The sequence below is a fragment of the Pterocles gutturalis genome, unplaced genomic scaffold (assembly GCF_000699245.1).
Source record: "Pterocles gutturalis isolate BGI_N339 unplaced genomic scaffold, ASM69924v1 scaffold50809, whole genome shotgun sequence".
In the NCBI taxonomy this organism is placed as follows: Eukaryota; Metazoa; Chordata; class Aves; order Pterocliformes; family Pteroclidae; genus Pterocles; species Pterocles gutturalis.
In genome coordinates, this window is record NW_010130037.1 from 1 (window position 1) to 16,625 (window position 16,625).

Here is a 16,625-nt window from a genome sequence, read left to right on the forward strand (position 1 = left end):
CCGCGGATAGGGTCCTCCTGCTTTACACTGGCTTGTACCTGTGTCACCTGAAATGAAAAATGAGTCCCAAAACACACTATGTTTAGAGGGGAGACATTGCTTTATTCTGCGCAGGGTGCACACTGGAAAGTTTCCACAAACCAAGCACACCAAGTTACAAAGAAGTTTGCTGTTCATGCATTATCTTACCAACACCTGCCAGCCCATGGGACAGTCCCATGCAGCTGATTAATGTTTTGCTTAGAACATACGTTTTAAGTCAAAAACTAATTATACAAACTTAAGCTAATCAGGATACATGGATCCATACGATTTACCCGGATGTCCTAAATCTTGAAGGACTCCATTCCTTGATAAGAAATTCCTCAACTAATCGTTTTCAACACTTGTAAGAAAACATTCTCAAGACGAGCCCGCTGGCTAAATCCACAACGAAAGGCCAGAATGGAAGTCCCTATGTCAAAAGCTCAGCTAACGGGCCTGTGTAACAAAACTGGCTAAGATTTTAACTGTAAGACAACACCTCTAATACTTGTTTTTGAATTGATGGGTCATATATACACATTTTTTAAATCTAGTATTCATTGGTTATTAGTGGTGTTTTAATAAAAAGTTTGCATACTTAAAAATCTCACTAAATTGGTAAAAGCGTGTAAGCATTGAGGTATGAAATTGAGCTTCCTTTTCTTCCATTAGAACTAAGTAAAGGATGTAATCCAACGACTTGCAAAGGCTTTTCTTTCAGGATGTTTGCTTTGCTCTGTCTTGCTGTTGATTTTGTTGATGTTTAAAGGGGCAGTACCCGTATTTAAATGGAAATTGTGGGTAATATCAACATTTGAATTAAAAGTTGATGAATGCAGTATATCAACCCTTAAGTTTTACTACTGGTCTTTGTGTGTATAGATGGGACATCTTCCTGAGTTAAAATAAATGGGTTTAAGAATGACCTCATCTCTGATTTTTGTCTTGAAGATCTGTGCCAATAACAGGGTAGATTTGTTCAGATATGTGTGAAGTTTGTTTTGGTTGGTTTTCTGTAAGTAAATGTTCTTTAAAATTTTGCTTTACATGCAACTGGGGCTAGTGACCAATAGAAGGATTTTAGGAACTGGAGAAAATATGTAAAGAGCATGGTCAGTTGTAGATTAGAATCCATTCTGTAGAATTTTTGTGCCCAATTTCATTATTGCTTGTAATTCCAGTGACTTCAGATGAGTTAAACCAGTGTAATGCATCTAAAGCATCTTATTCTAATATTCTAAAAATATTCTAAGTATTTAATTTTTTAAGATAAGCTTGTTTGCTTTTCAGTCATTATTATATATGAGAGTGGACTGGGACCTTACTGGTCCACCAAAGTCTGTATGAGTGTTACAGGCATGGTGGGTATATGGCAGCAGTTTTGTTAGAGGTAACACTCTGCCTTATTCAAGGAGGACTTTTAAAGGAAGGTCAAGCAGCCTGCACTGTTATCCCACAAAAAAATCCAGTCTGCAAAACATAACCTTTTCAATGGGTAAGGACTGAATTATAAACCTTGGGCAGTTGTGCAGTATTCCGCCTGCCTCTGGCAGGGCAGCTGCCCGTATTGCCTGCCCCTGGGCTGGGTGTGCACCCGGTGGTCCAAGCCTGGAGACAGGGCTGGGGAGAACAGGGTGCAGGCTAGGGACAACTCTGCCATTCCAGCTGATACAGCTCTTCTGCTGAACAAAGCACAACTGCCAGCCTGAGGCTGATCTGCTGTAAGAGAAGTATTTCCATTTGCAGTGACGCTATGCACCAGACTTATTTTGCTGGAGTTCAGAAGGTGTGATGCCTGGTATCAGGTTTATGTGTTCAAATGCTTTTATTAGAGGGTCCATATACCTTTTAGAGGTGTAAACACTACCTTGACTTGCTAATGTGCAAGAATGCAAAAGGTTCTGCATAGGTGATCTGTAGAAGAGTTAATACATCCCCCTTGGCAAAAACATGTTTCTTAACACCCCTCCCCAAACCACAGCAGAAATAGAGTAGGGCTGTTGAGACTACTACTACAGTCTAGACTATCACTGCAAAGTGGCTTTTCAGGTTAAGCATTTGTTGTTATTTTATGCCCAAACTGAAACAGGACTGTACTAAGAGCCTGAGCCAGTGCTTATTAGTGGAAAGATTCCCACTGAATTCAGTGGCTTAGGCACAAACCTTATGTGACTATTTTGAAATAAAGGATAACCTGGGCAAGAAACCAGTTGTGATTACAAGCCTATAAAATAAAACAGCAAATAAACTTACATTAAAATTTAACGTTGTAAGGAATAGATGAAAACCCACCAGTCCATTGTATTTTAAAACTTTTTGTATTTTAAGCATTTCAGTGCTTTATGTTAGTTATATTTTGTCCATAGGGGCCAGGAGAGTGCTGGAATTGTGACAAGTGATGGAGAGTCATCCCAGGCATTCAAAGTGCACAAGGTAAAATGTAAATTAATGTTTTGTAGATGTCTAACTGAGATGCATGAAAGTTTGTTTCAGCTAGGAAGCAGAATAATTACAGGGAAAGTAACATGTTTTGATGGACTGTTTTGGTTTTGTCAGTGATGGTATCTCATAGAATCACAGAATGGCTTGGGTTGGAAGGGACCTTAAAGATCATATAGTTCCAACCCTGCTGACATGGGCAGGGACACCTTCCACTAGACGAGGTTGCTCAAAGCCTCATCTAACCTGGCCTTGAAATTGTTATTGTTATCTAATTGTTATTTGTGCAAGTTCTCTTTTAAGTGCATGTGTAAAACAAATATGCCAACGTTATCCTGCTGGGTGTATCCATGCTCACAGTGGCAGACACACAGAAGTACTCAGATCAGGCTATTGATGTCACAAAAAATACTTACCAAAGTTACCCCGCACGTAAGGTCTTAACTGTGGAGATTTGGAAGAGCATCCATGCAACTTGAGATCAAGAGAAAAGAAATACAGTTACAGGCTATGCACAAGCAACTGGATGACTAATTCTTGCATTAGTGAGACTCAAGGAAGAGGCCGTTACTTTACCCAGAGGTAAAAATAAAACAGAATAAAAGATTGAATGTAAGCCTGAGAAGGTCACACGATCTTTCTCGAGCTGAGAGAATCCCAAGGGATGTTAAAAGCCATAAAATGGCCATAGCCTCAAAAGTACTGTGCCAGTAGAAAACCTGCATGTTCTGGGGATATTTCTGCTCATTCTGTATTGAATAGTGATCAGGAAAAAAATAATCAGCCATCAGCGTAATCATTTCATCCTGGACAAGCAGAGAATTGGAAATAAAACTACATCAGCAAAATAACCATAGGGCAATTCTTGATGCAAGTGTGTTCCCTGGCCACAATCAGAAAGCAGTTTGTCTTCATATTCAGAGGTCTCTGAGGAAGATTAATTAAGCTGTTCAAATCAGTCCATGCAGCAGCATATATATCTATGCATGATTGCTCAATGGCTCATGCAAAATCCTGTCTCTTCAAGCATCATGTTTGTCACCTCTTCAGGCATTTCCCCCCTCCTATCTGTTACTTACAGCCTGATTAGCACACACATACACATGCTTTTAAATGCAGCTTTTCTCAACTTCAGCACTGTGTTACCTGTTCTTCATTCCAAATGCTTGGCTTTCAGCTTTCCTTAAGGTTCACAGGAATTCCAGCTTCCTTTAAAGTTGGCTGCTCTATAAATCTTGCAGTAAAAAGTGCTTCTCAGAATGAACTTCCAGCAGGCGATATAATAATTTATAGTGTTCCCATGTTACTGAGCTGCAATACTTACCTGTTATGCTAAGAATTTGACTATCTCATCATACCGGCTTTGATATTTTAAGAGTTGCAGAGCGTGTGATGGTTTCCTTTATCCTTGAAATACTTTTCTCAGCTACAGCACTTTTGAAAACTGTAATAACCGCAGTGTAATAAAGAGCCTGTGCAGTACAATTTATATGACTTGTTTAATCTTGGAAGTGGTGCTAATGTAACAAACATTTGAGTCTGTTATACTAGCGAAAGTATATTTAGGTCTTTGACTTGTAAACTAGTCCATAAAAATGTCAGCAGTTAAGATGCTGCTGTACCTGTTTGTCCTCCAAATCCTGGTTGACTCTTCTTCATAGCAGAGACAACAGAATGGAAAAGGTGACTGCTTCTCACTGCATTGATCGATTTACTTGCCTTTGTCAACAGTTTAAGGCAATACATATATTAGACTATGAAGTGGAACACCTAAGGCACGGATGGGTATGTGTTCCCTTCTGATTGTTGCCAGCCTTTGACCACGGATTAATAGCCCTTGGCAAAACCTATTAATCCTTTGTTTTAAAATCTCCCAGAAAGACTCATTCAGATTTGTCTGTCAGAGCCTTTCAGATAGATTTGTATAAGAAAACATTATTGTTGTATTAGCTCAGGATGTGGAAAAACTTAAATCTCATGTATAGACATAGCAATGTCCAGTAGGAGAAAGGCTGTGTGATTGTTTCACACTTGGATATGCAGAATAATATATTAAAGTAGCTATTTATTAGACCATTATTGTGTTCTGGCATGTGTAAAGCCTTGCATAATACAGACATAAGTTTGTCTTCATTGGGAATTTTTTATACTGGTGTAATTCACATTCACCATCCCACACCAGCACAATCTAAATCAGAGGAATATTTCAAACTGCAATTAAAAGATTATGTACCTGTGTAACCAAATCTGATTTAAGACAACATTGCTTGTTTAAGCTATTGCAATGCTTAATGTGGCCACAGCCATTAACACTGGATCTGTGAACTGTCAGATCTCCTGTCAGGATAAAGTTGGCCTAAGTAAAATAAGGGTGCATGGTTGCATTTCTGTATATACATGAGCACATGACAGAGACTCTAGCCAATCTTTATGTCATCTGTGAGACAACAGATGATAATTGATGGGCATAAAGTGTGCTGAACCACTAAAGCAAACCTATACCAGCTTGACTGTTTGAGGCAGTAACTTTTTAACATGAGAGTAAGTATCCTAAAGCCACATGTGCCACGACAGCCACTTGGTATTCTGACTCTAGCAGTCACAGCAGAGAACACCCTAAAGCTGAGCTTTCTTTAAGCTTTCTTGGTTGAGCTCTGAAAATTGTTCAACCAATTCCATCCTTCCTTCCCCATCCCACTCTCTTGTTGTTGTACCTGCAGCCCAGGTTATGAACCATTCACAGCTTCAGACCTCTCCTGTGGATCTTTGAAGATCCCAGAGGAGTGGTATCATGTATATAACAATTGCCATGTGCAATATGGAAACTGAGGTGTAGAGGGATGTAAGTATTTTCCACAAAGCAGCAGAAGCAGGAAGTTCATAGGAGGGCCTGGAATCCAGTCTGAAGTTCATCTCTCTGTGCAGTTTTTTCAGACTATTCTTGCCCTAAATTGTCTCCACATAGTGCTTGTTGCCAAAAGAAGCTCCTGATGGCTGACCAAAAAGTTTTCATGCGTTTCTGCTTTAGATAGAAGGCAGCCTGACTATATGAAAATTTTGGTTTAAGTAAACAAAAAACCTCCTGAAAAAAAAGCTGCTTTCCCTCTGACATTGGCAGGAATGACAGTGGAATCTAATAAACATTATCATGGACCCAGTATAAAAGTAAATACAAGATACTGCTAACTTGCAAAAGGCAATTCTTTACATAGAATTTCCTTCTCGCAAGTTTTTTCTTCTTTGCCTGTCTTCTGGCAGACTTTTTTTATGGTGTTTTTAAACAACACAACAGTTTGGTAGTGTTTTTTCAGATGTATTTTTAGTCAGGGAAGATTATTCCACGAAAATCCTCAACACAAAAATGTATATTGCTTTATTTAAAAACAAGAGTAATGGGATCTGATATAGCACTGAGACACCTACTCTGCTTCTTTCTTTCCCATGTCTTTCAAGTTATTTGCCTTTCTCTTAAAGTTTCTTGCATTAATGCTGTACCAAAAACAAACACAAGGAGAAATGAGGAATTTTCCAGGAAAATTAAACCAAACAGAACTTTTTTTTTTCTTTTTCTCCTGAAGGGAATGGGTCTTATAAATCACGTCTTCAGTGCAGAGAGCCTGAAGAAGCTGTATGTTTCAAACCTCGGTATTGGGCACACAAGGTACTCCACCTCTGGAATTTCGGAGCTGCAGAACTGCCAGCCTTTTGTTGTAGAAACTCTTCATGGGAAGATCGCTGTGGCACACAACGGGGAGCTAACAAACGCTGTACGACTCAGGAGGAAGGTTAGTATCCGCTTTGGGAGGCTCTGGCATAATTTCTTGCTGAGTATGAGGCAGAAATGAGCAAGAAGTTTGCTATGACTTTTCCTTAATACCAAACTACTTGGGGTAGTGAAAGAGCACCATAATCAAAATGGATCATTTCTGGGGAAAAAATCCTGGGGAGAAGAGGCATTTGTAACTGTCACAGGGGATAATTCATCAGTTCCCTAGTCTGATGGTCACATTCCTAGTGATCAAGCAAGAAAATTAACTCGGCCATAACACAGGGTAGCTTGGCTTCAAGCTCTGCTTATTTGTGGTGGCTGATAGGAGGAGTAAATCATATGCTTAGAGTTAGGAGAGGCATAATACGGTGAGGTAATTGTAATATTAAATGTTCTGGTTTGGAGTATTGTCTTTATTTGTATTTCTGGCTTGCAAAATTCATCATGAGCACTGTCAGGACATAAACTATCAAATGCCAAATTTTATAGTGTTTGGCTAGGACACTTCTTGTTAAAGAACTAAACCAATATTTAGCAGATGTCTCATTGTGACATCTGTTCTATGATATGTTCCATCCAAAAGCTGGAGGGAATACTCTTGCATTGAAGTGACGCAAATGTATGGCACGCCCAAAGGAACCTAGCCCATCTTTAATCAGAGCCACAAGTGTATGAATGGATGGGAAAAAAATACAGTGATGAGGAAATGTAGATGGAGAATGGAGAATCAGAGTTATATGAGATGTAAGATGATTTCTAAAAATAAAAATTAGGAACTACTGAGTATGGCATTGAATTGGTTGTAGAGTTGGCTAGACACACTGTGGATTCTCATCTCTCTTATGAGCATAAATACACCAAGACAGAAAAATTTGACTGACCAGGTCAAGCAAACCTTAAGTTGTGGGATTTCAGCTATTTAATCCCACTCTGCTTCCCTTCATACCTCTTTTCCTTGCTTTGTGCCCTGACCACCATTCTGTCTTGATACCTTTTTTATCCTTACGTGTCTGCTACAAGTAATTTTGTATATTCCCTTCTGTATTTTACCTCTCTTCCCAGAGCAAGTGAAAGCACAAAGCTGATTAAATGGCCCAAATATGAATTTATGTCCTGAATATTGGTGGTATGAATTTTGGTTGCATGTGAAGCAAAGGAATTAGATGCAAAGGGAGGAATGTAGTAGCAGGCATAGATGATGGCAGCAGCTCTTTCTACATATTTATTTGGTTTGTTGGAAGGAATTGGATGCTGTTATGATCTGATCACCTGAAGCACTGAAATGTTTTAAAACATTTGTTCATTGCACGAACGTCTTGTTAGATTAAAAACTAAGCAGTGTTATATGGGTTGTTTTTTTAATGTTGGTAACACTTTTGTGTCTTAAAAGCTTATGCGGCATGGCGTAGGACTGTCAACCAGTTCTGACAGTGAACTGATCACCCAGCTGCTAGCTTTCACACCTCCTCTAGAAAATGACGATACAGCCGACTGGGTAGCAAGGTGAGGAGGATGGGTTTCAGAATCAAGAACAGCAATCTAATCTCAGCATGATGTGCAAGCTGTAAATGCTCACAGCTGTCCATCTGACACACCATTATGTTCACCTGTGTCTCATTTCAGAATAAAAAATTTAATGAATGAAACTCCAACTTCTTATTCATTGCTAATCATGCATAAAGACATAATCTATGCAGTACGTGATCCATATGGGAATCGCCCACTCTGCATTGGTCGTCTTATTCCAGTAGGGGACATAAATGGAAAAGGTAAACTATATATATATATTCATATACATATTCATAGACATAGACGTATTTATGTAAATACATAGTTTGTGTCTGAAGCAACTGATGCAAACAATTACAGCTGCACTTACTGAGGTGTAAGTAGGAATATATGATGCAAAAGTCAGCTTTGAAAATTCAAAACAAAAAAAACTTGGTAAGGAAAAAATAATTTGTAGGAAGTCTGTAAACATCTTTTCTGTCCCCAGCAAAAGGGAATCTTAGTCACCTGATGATAGTGTCAGAATTAGGCTACCCAACTGTAATAGAATATCTGTGAAAATTTAATTAACCTCTCATCACCTAAACAGGAAAGCAGAGATGAACAGAAGCACAGAAGGGTTGAGGTTGGAAGGGACCTCTGGAGGCCATCTGGTCTAAATCACCTGCTCAAGCAGGGCCACCTACAGCCCGTGGCCCAGGACTATGTCCAGTCCAGAAACAAGTCTCCTGTAGAAAGGTGGCCAAAAAATTCTGTATTACTGGCAATGTATTTCTAAATTCCAAGCACTCCTTGTCACAGACAGGATGGTAATGGAACACTAAAAAATTAATTTCTGGGAAAAAGTTCTTTGTATTCCTGTTTAGCCTGCAAATCGACATTTTTCCTGAAGTGAGATTAAAAATTTGTTCATTTGTATAAAAATAAAGTAATTCAAAGGCAAAGTAGTACATGCATCCATGTCTTCATAAAAGTTGGTAATTTTAACCACAAGAAAAAAATATATATTTTTTTAAAGTATACAGACTTTCCCGCCCTATGTTGCATGATTCGATCTGTCCTGTGCCAGTCTCTGAAAACTCTCCTTATTGGAATTCAATCCAGTATCCATTGTAATCAAAAGGATTTATCTATTGACACATTTAGCATAGGAAAAGTAAGGAATTTATTGTCTGAACAAAAGTAATTATGTATATCTAAAGTCACCGAACTGGAATTGGAAAAGTTTGAAATAGTGCAGAGATAACAAAGGTAGTTATCTGAATTGCCTCTCTTAATGAACCATGAATATGATGCTGTTACTTCCAGTTCTGCCTTGAACAGGTTTATGATGTTTACATTGGGGTATTTTAAAAATAGTATTATAGAAACTTTGGAATGTGAAAGCTTCTGGTTAGAAATCACAACAATCTTTAATTGTGCACTTGGCCAATCTAAACCATAGCAAGGCAGATACTGCAGTAGAAATGCAATGTGTGGTAGTAATGGTAACAAGAACTGTGGACTCTAACTAAAATCTTTTATTTCAGGAAAAGATAACAGTGAAACAGAAGGATGGGTAGTCTCCTCTGAATCCTGTAGCTTTTTGTCTATTGGTGCAGAGTAAGTGCCCTGATTCTCCTTTTATCTGAAAGCTCTCCTCTGGCAGCCATTAAACCTCAAATTGCCAAATACCATCATCTGCAACAATGTGAAAGACATCAAGGTTTAGTTTATTGGGCTGTTTGGAGGGAGTTTTTTGCCAGTTCTGGTTTTCACCAATTTATTTTCTTGAACAGATTAATGTAGAAGAATTGTGTTCAGAAAGTAACAGTAAAGACAACTTTACTGCTGCAAAGTAAATGCCTCTTACTTGTTGCATTAAACCTGGTTATCCATATAACTTTTTTAACTTTTGCCTAGTTACACTTGTTGTATTGTTTGAATTGTTGTACTACAAAATAATACTTCAACTACAGAAAAGGTTGCATTGGTAGCTCACAGGATGGACCAACCTGAGCTGTAGCATATGCTGTCTGATGAGCCAGCGCCCTTGTGATGGGCACCTTAAACTATTTCCATGTGTTCAAACCCCTATCAGAGCCAAAACATGAGATGCCATTCACATTACCTCTCTAGCTAAGATACTCTTAAAAGAAATGTGTGATACTTTCTCTGGACAAAAGGAGAAGGGTAAGAGGCTCTTTGGGAGACCTCAAAGAGCTCTTCGGAAGTTTGTGATGAAAGGCAATTGTGAAATAGAACCTAATTAAAGTAAGAGATTATGAGGAAGTATGTTTAATTTCCTAATCAGACATTATAAAAATGTTCATTTGGAGACTAGACCAATAAGTTGGACCCTCTTCAAACAAAAAGCTGTGCAATACCACACAAAGAACACAACTACCAAATAAAAAGAAATGTAAAGCAAAACATGACTGTACACTAGTAGTCTTTTATTCCATTCTGCAGTTTTACTGTGGGTGTGTTGTTCTGTGTTCTTTTGCTGTAACTTCTACCCTGTCTCTGTAGGAACTATGAGCTGTTGGTAACAGGAGATTTCCTGAGACAATTTATTCTACATGTGGATAAGAATAACCTTTTTCTGAAACTTCTTCAAAGTCTCTGTTAAGAGAAGCTTAGCATGTAGGACCATCATCTGAAGCCTGTGGGGTTTTTCAAACAGTAATCTCGTCTAGCGTTCTGTTGTAGCCAGTGCTGCTGCCTGCTAATGCTAGTATATGACCAGCAAATATGCACAAATTTACTTCCCTCTGATTTGTATCTCCAGAATATTTCAATATTTTGGGACAGATTTAGATTTAAATTGTTAGAATAGCCACCTGAGGACACACTAAACGATCTAGAAAAATGTTTGATAATGTTAAACATTGTAACATAATAAGCCTGATACTATTCCATATTTCTTCAGGTATGAGAATTGTAATGTACATTTCCAGTCAGCTTTCTGTCATTCAGGGGTAGCTGCCTGTCACCACTGGACAGATATTTCTATAGATATTTGCGTGTGGGGCAGGATTTTTTTGGCTACTAACTTTATTCCTCATTATGCTTTTTATATTCCATTATAATGTTTATTAGCTTTCATAGAAAAGTCCTCTAGTGTTGATCCAGGACTAAATTATTAAAATATATTTAATCTCATTTAAGCCTGTACTGGATTGAGTACTGTCTCACATATGGGAAGAATACCATAATTCTCTGGCGCTATGTATTAATTTACTGCTTTTGAGTATTAATTCAGACGGTTTTAGTAAGAGTCACTGTCTTAGCTTGTTGATCTTTAAACACTCAAGGTCAAATCCTAAGATAGAAGCAGACGGCCATGTTAGGATGTTCAAAAGCATTTCTTCCTGTCGGTTGAATCTTGTTTATATTTTGAAACTATCATCCAGGTTCAGGATATTTCCAAAGGCCATGTATTTTTCTTTCAAGGTACTATCGTGAAGTCCTTCCCGGAGAGATTGTGAAAATATCCAGATACGATGTTCAGACACTGGATGTTGTACCAAGACCTGAAGGAGATTTGTCAGCATTCTGCATCTTTGAGTATGTTTATTTTGCAAGACCAGACAGTATTTTTGAAGGTAAGAAGAAGTAACATAGAACGCTCCTCCCTAAAGAGTGGGAGATACTATCCTGGAGAATGACTCTGGAAAGGATCTGGGATCATAGTAGAGTACCACTGAATGTGAGCTTACAGAGCAGGGCTGGGACAGAATAAATTGGAACAGGGCTTGAGGAGATGAAACTTACCAGGAGCAGCATGTAACATCACCCTGCTGTTCCTGGCTGTGCATATGACCTCAGTAAGGCTGCCTATGTAGTCCTACGGAAGGGATGAAAAGAGCCACAAACACAATTAAGGTAGAGGAAATATCCCTTAAAAATGAGAGTCCTAAGAAAGGAACGTTATTGGTTCTTGGAAAACTTTTTAAAACTTATTATGCAACAGGATGTGCAAAACAACTTTATTTTGGCATTTGCTTTGCAAGAAAGGGTTACTTCAGGAAGATGCTCTTAATATAACTTGTAAATTTATGCATTATCTAAGTACTTGGAGTTGTCTGTCTAATGCTTTTATTATTATTTCAGTGGAAGCCCTCAGAAATCATCTCAGTGACAAGATATTAGCCAGGACGCTCATACCTAACAAGCAAGCTCTTCTTTGCTTTCTATGGACATGCCATCTGTTGATCCAATACAGTTCCCCACCTTTATAAAGCCAGTTTCACCCCACATCCCTTTTTTTCATGATCGTTCTACCCTTCAATATCCTCACTTCTTACATTCCTTAGTACTGCTGCTGTACTCCTTACTGTGCCTGGTTTCATCACAATACCTCCAGTTCCCTCCCACGTTGCAAATTTTTTAGGACCTTAAAAGCTTCTGAGGCCTCTTATCCCCTTACTAAATTTGGGGTGAAATTTGCCAACTGATTGCACAAACTTTTGTCTGCTGGTGAACACAGCCTAAAAATAGAATATGCATGTTACAGACAGGCAGGCATAATTTCTACTTCTTTCCTCCTGTAAATAGATTTTGTAACATCCACAGACCTTTAGCTACCTGATTATGGCAAACTGGATTTTAATTCTCTGTGTAGTGATATCAATGTGAATGTTAGAATATGACATTACGGAAGGAAATTAAAAATTGCTTTCTGTGAGTGACAGCTTATTAGTTCTAGAGCTTTTCTCACCAACTTCTATGCCTGCAACTTGCCACCGAAATTTAGACAGCAAACTGAGAGGAAATCTGAATTATGCATACCAGGAAAAACACTTCTTGCTGTTCGTAGGTCAGATGGTATATTCGGTCAGGAGAAGATGTGGGCAGCAGCTTGCTATTGAAGCACCTGTGGAAGCAGACCTGGTCAGCACTGTTCCAGAATCTGCAACCCCAGCAGCTCTTGGTTATGCTCAAAAGGTATATGTTAAGTTGCCTTTTTTTTTCCCCCCAAGCATATTAACACATACATCTTTTTGTAATGGAGTATAATGGTATGGGCCATTACGGTTTCATATTGATAAAGCTTTATGTCTTGAGTATGCCAGGTACTCCTATTGAGTCATCTGCACCTGTTTTTTCTTTTGTTATTCCACTATATTAAGGTATTTCAAAGTTTTTTGGTTACAGTGAAGTCATACTATGAATTCTGTTTACCTGTCTCCTGTTTGCAGTCCGGGCTACCATATGTTGAAGTACTCTGTAAAAATCGGTACGTAGGAAGAACGTTTATCCAGCCAAATATGAGGTTACGGCAACTTGGTGTTGCAAAGAAGTTTGGTGTTCTGTCGGATAATTTTAAAGGCAAGCGAGTTGTTATCATTGATGACTCAATTGTGAGGGGCAATACCATTTCACCCATAATAAAACTACTGAGAGAATCAGGAGCCAGAGAGGTAAGTTAATTTTCAGTCAGTACAATACAGATGTAAATACGAGATGGATGGGAGGGTAAAGCACAGGGTTTTGTCTTCATTTGTACTATACGCTATTTCCTTCTTTAAGAGGGCCAGTGTGCAAAAAAACAATGGCTAGTGCATGTTTATTGTGTAGACAGGTTAAGAAGTTTCTTTTGTATGACTGATTTTTTGGTGACTAAGGAGAGAGGAACAGGTCTCCATTTATAAAGCACTATCTATCAAATGAAGACAGAATCAAAACCAAATTAATTAAGATCAGAAAATCAAGCATTGGTGTGGTACTCCTGACATATGTGTGACTTGTGGTACTGCATTAAGTACAACTGTATCCTGCAGGAAATAGCACATGCCTTAAGTCACCAGAGCACATTTTTTTAAATTGATTACAATTTTTTAATTGAAACAGAGTGTGCAAAGTCCATCACTGGAGAAAAAATGTTCTGTCTAATGTTTGTTTTTGTAAACTGAAACATGCATCAAGGATTGCACATCACAGAAGAAAAGCCAAATCATGATGGAACCTTTTAATAACATTAGTAAATACTGCAAAAATAAATTCTAAAACTGTCTCTCTCTCTCCTGCTGTGTAGGCACCTGAAAAAAACTTTATCTTACGTTTAACCCTTCCATGACTTCTTTGCAGTGCTGTGTTGTTCTTCATGATGATTTTGCAGAATTGGGACTTCGCTGACCTGCACCTTATAGCAATCTGCTTTGAAACTGTATTTTTATTCAGGTGCACATCCGTGTGGCTTCACCTCCCATAAGATTTCCTTGTTACATGGGAATAAACATTCCAACTAAAGAAGAACTCATTGCCAACAGACCTGAATTTCATGATCTTGCAAACTATATAGGTAAATGCTACTCTTTTTTTTTTTTTTTGAGAGAGAGAGTTTTCACCTGTAGGTATTTCATTGTCTACATCAAAATAAAGTACAACGCATCAAGGTAATAGTGGCAAAACTGAACAAAAAATCGTAAGGTTGATACACTAAATCTCTGCATTGTGAGTACCCTTGGATCAAACCAATTTAGCTACACACTTTTTTTTAAACACAGTGAATTATATTTCTCCAAACAATAGAAAGTATTAGAATAATTGCATAATCGTAAGTTACAAATAAGGTGTGACAGCACAGCCTTCCAGCGCTTAAAGCTCCTTCTGGGAAACTTTACAATAAGGAGCTACTGAAGGGAAAATACCAGGAAAAAAAAAAAGTGGTGAAAATCTGTCCTATAATGAAAAGCTACTGTAGTTTCATTTTCATGAGATATTCATAAAAATATCTTCAGAATTTGTAAACATCTGCTGATTTTTCTACAAATTTTATGTAAATAACATTAATTGCATTATATATTTCACTTTTAAAGAAATTACATTTGAAACTAATCAAAGAATGTTAAATACATTCTCGAATCTCTAGAATGAGTCATGTTTGCAGCCAAACAAAAGAAGAACAGCTTATGTTGCTTGTGATGTGGTAAATAACATGCTCTTCATGAAGATATCAGAAACACAAGTCATACAAAGGCTTGTAAGCGAGGAGATCTATTATATATGGTCTATTGGGCTGCAAAATATATTTTAAAATTATTTAAGTACATAGCTGTGGTTAGTTAGAAAACTGTAAATTTGGATTTCCTCTGTTAAATACTTACTCTCACTGTCTAATATTGCAATGAATTATTTTCTCCTAAATTATTGTGAAGGCATGTTGAAATATTTCAGGTTTGTAGGATCTCATTTTTAAGTTTTATTCATGAAATAATGAGTGCAAATGATAGAGAACTAATGATGTGAAAATGCTATCAAATTTTGCTACTGCTAGAACATTTGCATGGACTGCATACTGAATTTGTTTTAACATGATGATTGTCTCCTTGAAGTTCCTGTAAGGGTTTGCCACCCTAGGTGCTCAGTTTGGGAAGCTCTAGCCACACATGCATCTGCTTACAGACCCAAACTACAGGGTAACTCTGGAAAACTCTAGGGAGTTTAGGGAGTCCTAATACACACTCTGGACTTTGTCTCTATTTTTGCAATGTGTGACATATTTGTTCCCAGCTCCGAACCTTCTGACTAGATTTCAGTGAGTCTGCTCCCTGCACAAAGAATCTGAGAAAGGCAAGGCTTATTATGGTCTGGTAATTTTTCACATCCAATCTCCTTAGGTAAGGTGATCCACCTGGCATCATAATCCACATGATAACACAACTGCATTTCCAAAGAGCATTGCATTTAGTACAATACTGCAGCTTTAACTGATTAATTCCTTATTTCCTCTAGGAGCAGACAGTGTTGTCTATCTTTCTGTGGAAGGGCTGGTATCATCTGTGCAAGAAAGCATCAAAGCAAGACAAGAGAATGAGAATAGCCTTAAAACCCAGAAATCGTGTGTTGGAAAGATTGGTCACTGCACAGCGTGTCTCACTGGAGAGTATCCTGTAGAGCTAGAATGGTGAATTTTTAGCGGATGGATGTCAGTTCATCTGTTGTTGAATGTACCTTTTTCAAAGATGCCTCCTTGCTAATAGCCTTCCTACATTTAGGTAATACAGAAAGCTTATTACAGCTAATGACTTACTGTTACTAAAATACATCTTTACAGCAAGGACTTATAGGAAGTCTGACATGCTGATGAAAACAATGTCAGTAGATTAAGATACAGTACGATAGTTTTGATGCACAGTTGTGCCTTCTATTTTCTCATAAAATATTAGAAAAACCAAAGTTTTGTTAATTATGTAGCAGTCCCAGAGTTTTCTGTTTCAGTCTTGCCCTGAAAGATATCCCTGTTAGACTTGTTCACAAATCATGAATTGTGTGGTGTAATTTCAAAGTCTTAATGCAAAAGTATGTGAAGATTGCTCTTCTCCTTAGGAAAAATACCAGATTCTGAAGAATCAAATTGCTTCCTCGGCAGTTCTTGCATAGGCTTTTTAACAAGTACCTAACTTTTGCATATATAGCTAAACAACTTTTATTAATCAAGCCCTTTGTAACAGATCCTATGAACACATCTAGCACATGATTTTAAAAAATGAAGACTCAGGGAAACACTCAGCCAAAAGCTCTCTAGTTTTACAACGTTAACATTCTTTTTTTGAAGTCCAGTGTAATTACATTATCTTTGCATGCTTTTATCAGTTGCCAGTAGGATGTGGAAGGAGACAAAATACTTGGCACTGCCATTTTTTTTTCTGTTTTACATCTTGTTTTATCCAGGGTAAGTCCTGACAATTTCTGAAGTCTGAGCTAATGCTCAGTGTGCTTTTCATATGCCAACATCCAAAGTAAACTGAAAAACAGATTCACTTTTCATTTTTAACGGTAAAAATGATATATCAACTGAAGATTATGAGTTGTTTTGGGTATAGCCTTATGTTGCTACATTACTGCTGTTACAATAAATGTAGTGTTTAAAAAAGAAAAGTTCTGAAGAAACATTAGC

The 16,625-nt window shown here is 37.8% G+C and overlaps 1 protein-coding gene across 1 annotated transcript; it reads left to right on the forward strand.

Moving 5' to 3' along the window:
- Positions 1-2,390: 2,390 nt before the first annotated feature.
- Positions 2,391-15,892, forward strand: PPAT (phosphoribosyl pyrophosphate amidotransferase; the record flags this gene model as incomplete). The annotated part of the gene is made up of 10 exons (XM_010080081.1): positions 2,391-2,457; positions 6,042-6,248; positions 7,623-7,735; positions 7,856-8,001; positions 9,271-9,343; positions 11,177-11,328; positions 12,543-12,670; positions 12,925-13,146; positions 13,907-14,027; positions 15,461-15,892. Coding segments are annotated over 10 exons (1,405 nt in total), but the record flags the coding sequence as incomplete, so codon positions are not given.
- Positions 15,893-16,625: the final 733 nt, after the last annotated feature.